This window comes from Sciurus carolinensis, chromosome 2 (genome assembly GCF_902686445.1).
Source record: "Sciurus carolinensis chromosome 2, mSciCar1.2, whole genome shotgun sequence".
NCBI classification, from domain to species: Eukaryota; Metazoa; Chordata; class Mammalia; order Rodentia; family Sciuridae; genus Sciurus; species Sciurus carolinensis.
The window spans coordinates 119,708,914-119,714,424 of record NC_062214.1 but is presented as its reverse complement, the minus strand read 5'-3'; the positions used below and the strand labels follow the sequence as shown (position 1 = coordinate 119,714,424).

General features: G+C 36.5%; 1 protein-coding gene across 1 annotated transcript; it reads right to left on the bottom strand.

Moving 5' to 3' along the window:
- Nucleotides 1-3,133: 3,133 nt before the first annotated feature.
- LOC124977456 (olfactory receptor 11H6-like) lies at nt 3,134-4,063 on the bottom strand. Its single transcript, XM_047541016.1, has one exon. The coding sequence runs from the start codon at nt 4,061-4,063 to the stop codon at nt 3,134-3,136; it is 930 nt and encodes a 309-aa protein (XP_047396972.1).
- Between the last annotated feature and the right edge of the window lie 1,448 nt (nt 4,064-5,511).

Sequence of the window (5,511 nt, the reverse complement as noted above, 5' to 3'; positions counted from 1 at the left end):
CCATCTCTGTGTCTCTTTCTCTTGCACTCTTTTTATATAATCTCTCTATATAAGACATTATAATATTTTTGAAGACAACCTTTCACTCTATTTGTTTATGTAGTATCAATTCCCATGAAATAAAATATTTTAAAACTAGCAGCCTGTAAAAATTTAGTTTCTCCTGAGGAACATATTTGTTTTCTTGTTATAGCTAATGATTATTGTATAAAAGATAATGTTTTCACCTTTCTCACTTAGCTGTGAAAGAAGTTCATACCTTTGCACATTATTGGTGGTGATGTAAATTAGTACTCTTATGGAAAACACTATGGAGGTTCCTCAAAAACTTAAAAACTTGAAGTACCATGTTATCTTTCAATCCCCCTCCAGGGTATATATTCAAAGGAAATAAAATCAGTATGTCAAAGAGATATCTGTACTCCTGTTTATTGTAGCACTATTCACAATAACCAGGAAATGAAAACAACTTAAGTATTCATCAATTTATGAATAAAGAAAATGTAGTATATTTTTTAATACAAGTTAGCATTTATTTCAGGAATAATATGGAAGCAAGAACAAAAGCAAAAGTGATAGGTGAGAGAGAAGGAGAAGAAAATATATCATCAGAGTAGGGGAAGCCATGTAGCTGGGAAGTCCTGGGCAGAATATGTAGTGTATTTGCAAAATAGAATGTTATTTAGCCACAAAAACAAGATATCATTTGCAACAGCCTAGATAGAAGTGGAGATCATCATGTTAAGTGAAATGCACCAAGTGTGAGAAGACCAGCACTACAGGATCTCACTCATGTGTGGAATCTAAAAGTTGATTGCATAGACTTTCAGAATAGAGTGGTGGGAGCCAGAGCCTGAGGAGAGCAGGGGTTGAAAAAATTGGGGGGAAGATTCATTAAAGGGTACTCAGTCCCAGTTAGGAGCAATAAGTTCTGCTGTGTTATTGTACAGTAGGGTATTGTATAGTAAGTATTGCTGTGTTATCTGTACAGACTACAGATAATGATGATGTGCTGTGTATTTTGAAAGGTAAAAGAAAGGAATCCAAACATTTTTACCATAAATAAATAATTAAGATATGAGGATATACATTATGTATAATCTGATTTAAACATTAGACATGTTCACACATATGGAAGTATCACATGGCACCCCATTAGTATGTGTAATTTTATGCTTTTATATGTCAATTAAACAATAAATTCAATTAAAAAAGAAAAAGGGAGTTTATAATACCTTTGGGAATTGACATTAATAACAGCATAACATACAATCTGCAAAAATTCATTTTATATTTTAAAATTTATTTTCTCTTCTTTTTTTGTATATTTTTCTTGTGTTGACTACCTCTTTGATAGATTGAGGTAAAATATAATGAAATAGAGTTATGTAAAAATTAAACATGTAAATAAATTAGTTCCAGTTTCTGAGAGTTTGAGCAAAAAGTGGGATTCTCATTCAGGCTTCCTCTTAGTGTATAGTGAATCAGACTACCCAACAGTTCATATAAAATGACCCAAAAGGTCCTACTGTCTGATCTTGCCTACCTTGTTAGCCTCACAAACCATTTCCCTCTGTATTGCCCAAACTGACCTTTTCTTAATCTTTGAAAATGGAAACTACACCTGTCCTTGCTTGGAACTTAATTCCCTGAAATCTTTGCATGGCTTCTTCCTTCACTTTGAAATATCACCTCCTTATTCACTTTGAAATATCACCTCCTTACAGAATTTTCTATAACCATCCTGTCAAAATTGCTGGCTATCCTATCCTGACATTTTTCATGCGTATACTTTCCTTAGTCTTTTTCTACTATGTACGACTACTAGAATTACAGAGTTATGCATTTATCTACTTGTAATCTCTCTCCCTCAGTAGAATGTGAGTTTTACAAAGGCAAGGTCTTTATCTTCTACATTGATGTCATTCCAGTGCATGTCACAAGGCATATGATTATTTATTGAATGAATAAACAAGGTACATCAACTCCAGATGTCAACTGATCAATTTATTTTTGACCAAATATTTGGGAAAAATCTCCTGGAGAGATCATGAACTTCTGCTGTCTCTGTCTTCATCTTGTCATCTTAGAAACACTGCTTTTTTTTTTTTTTTTTTTGCTGTGTTTACTTTACTTTACTGGGTTATTTGCTCAACTTTCCTTCATTTCAAATCAACCCAAAGGTGTGATCCACTACATACCAATCTTCCTTTAAAATGTAAGCCTATTCCTAGGTATATTAATTATTTTGCATAAGCAATAAGAACTAAGAATAATGTAACTTAAAGCTTATGTTATAAATAGAGGACTTGAAAGTCAAGTTAGGAAAAAATGTGTTACTCTCACCATCATGAGTGTTTGAGACACCTGTGGAGCTCACTGTATCTTTATTCACTTCTCTCAACTAATCAAAGATTTTTTTTTTTTTGCCTATGTTACATATTATTCAAAATGGTGGCTCTAACAGTCTCTGGGCTGGTACAAGTCTTGATGAATCAGAAATAACTGAGTAAAGTTAAAGTCAGTATTTCCAGGGTCTATTTCAAAGATTCTGACTCAGGAAATTTGGAGACAATCCTGAAAATCTATCCTTTAAGACAGTACTGAAGTAATTATGAATCAGATAGGTTTGGGAGACAGTGCTTTAGATTATTGCTAGTTATTTAGAGGTCAAATAAAAGTTTTGGCTCAGTTATGATTTACTGATAAGCACCAATTTTCTTTCATCTGAGACAAAAAGGAATTCTCCACTCTTCCATTAGGAGTAGAACACAGAATATTAGAACAGGAAAACTAAGTGCAAGAATGAAATATGAATGCATCAAAAAGGTCAAAAAGTGTGAGAACAGGATTAGGTGAGTGATTTCAGAAAAATGGGCAAGCAGTTATTGGCACTTAGGGTGAAAGAGTCTAAATAGAGGCATTGGGGACATTTATTTCAAATTACCTTCTACCAAATCTTCATTTGAAGGTGATGTCTACTTCAACTAGCATGTTCTTGTCCATCACAGCCAGAAATTGAAGAATTTGAGAATTTGTCTCTAAATGCAAAAAAATAAAGCCACGTTTGTCATCCACAGATGTAAATGGGGGAAATCAAATGAGGGAGAAAACATGATCCACTCATGAGCTCTCATGAATTTTGACTAATTTTTGTGAGTATTCTAATTTTTCTCAAGGCTGCCTTCATGTCTTTGTTCCGGAGACTGTAGATGACTGGGTTTATAAGTGGGGTCACTGAGGAGTAGATCAAGGTTACAATCTTCTGTGTCCCACCTGGATTTCCAGAGTTTGGACTGATGTACATCACCATGAGTGTTGCATAGAAGAGAGACACCACAACTAGGTGAGACCCACAGGTGGAGAAAGCCTTGTGTCTTCCAGCAGTTGAGGGGACATGAAACACTGCTCTGAGGACCAGGGTGTAGGATGCGAGGATGAAGATAATGATTGAACTCAACAAGGAACAAGAAAGCTCAATTCCAGGGGCAGGAACACAGGACAGGGCCAGAAGAGGGCCCGGGTCACAGACAAAGTGGTCAATGGTATTGGGACCACAAAAGGGGAGTTGAGTGATAAAATAGATAGGCACTGGATAGCAGAGGAAGGCTGTCACCCAGCAGAGGACCACCAAGACTGTGCAGAGACGATTGTTCATGATGGTGGGATAGTGCAGAGGCCGACAGATGGCCAAGTATCGGTCAAAAGCCATAAGGGGCAATAGGAAGGTCTCGTTGGTGCCCAAGGAGAAGAAGAAGTAGAACTGCAGGAAGCAGGCTGTGAAAGAGATGGTTTTGGTCTCAGACAGGAAGTTTCGTAACATATTTGGGACAGTGGTGTTGATGTAACAGATTTCCAGGAATGAGAAGTTGGCTAGCAGGAGGTACATAGGGGTGTGGAGCTTATGGTCCAGCTTCACCGCACAGACAATGGCCCCATTTCCCATCAGTGTCAGGATGTAGGACACAAGGAACAGGATGAAGAGGAGGGCCTGGGTCTCTCTGGAGCAGGAAAAACTCAGGAGTATGAATTCAGTCACCATGTTGGCTCCTGATGCATTCATGGCTTCCTAAGGGCAGAGAAGAAAAATGGCAATGTCACATATAACCTCATTTCCTAAACCTCTGAGATGTTCCCTTTTTTTTCCCTTTTATTTTGAGATTGTAAATTCCTCAGATTTTATTATTGTATTAAGCAAACTGCGTACAAATATTCTGAAAGCTACACTCTGACAACTGTCAAACTTTGTGAGAACACTTTTCTATCAGACTCTGAACTCTTGCACTCTGTTTCATTTCTCTTTCAGAATTTTCTCACAAAGATAGTGTCTTAAACACTAAGCAACTTGAAATGGTTAATGACAATAAATACAACTTGTGTAGATGTTAAAGTTATGTGTTTGTTTCTGAAGAATGCCATAAAAAAGATCCTCAATAATAATTATATGTATTTTCTGAATGAGATACACATATTATAGGCATCACAAGAGGAAGAGGAGATAGAAAGGTAATGAATTACACAATGAAATATTTGTGTATTTCACCTCTTATTGTGCAATTCACTTTTCATTCTGCATCTCTGTTGGAGTTATCAGTGTGGGTATGTAAAATAACCCAGAGAAAGGGTCAAAAGTGCCATCCTACCTCTATGTTCACCAAACATTGTTCACTCAGGAAACCTTTAACTCTCCAGACACTACATAATGATTTTCAGTTTGGTTCTATCATTTAACTTTATATAACTTCTGTAAAACCTTAGTCTATGTAAAGTCCACTTATACACTGAAGAATAGACAGTGGATTTGGATATAATTTAAGATGTTTCAGATCTCTGCCTGGGGTATCTGGAAGATTTTTGGTATCCTGATTTGTGGATGGGTGAAGTGGGTGGCAAAAGCCATACTCCCAAGCAGACACCTCTGTGTCCCGAGGCAAAGGTGGGAGCCACAGAACATGTGTCTGGACAGGAATCCTCTCTTGTTTCCCCATCTCTTCTGTCACTTGAATCTCATTACAGTTGGAAGGTTAGAGTTGTTTGGAAAGTGAAGGGAGAATCCTCATGAGAACCTCCTTCTCTGAGTTAGACTCTGTTTGGGACATGGTCTGACTTCCTTTGTGAGAGAGGAAAAACAAAGCCAATGAAATCACATGATTCATTTGCCAGAAGTTTCATCTGAATAGTTGATTGGTTTTCAGTATGATTTCCATTAATCTTTTGGTCCTAAATGTCAAAGTGAAAATGATAGAGTGATGTTTATTCAGGAAAATGTAGGTTCAGAATACAGCCCCAGACACTATAGAAATTTATAGCTAATAGTATTCAGTAATGTGTTAGTTACAAAATGTACTACTTTCCAGATTGCATTAGGTTCTACTTTTGAAGGATAAGTTTGGTTATCACATAGGATGGAAGGGATTCTGAATTTGTCACAACATACCTCATTTGAAGACTTTTTTTTAAAGCCTGTGAATCAATTGAAGACTCTTTTTAAAGCCTGTGAATACTGCCTCC

Excerpts from the sequence above, each read along its gene's own strand:
- LOC124977456 (XM_047541016.1), bottom strand. The coding sequence starts at position 4,063 with ATGAATGCATCAGGAGCCAACATGGTGACTGAATTCATACTCCTGAGT.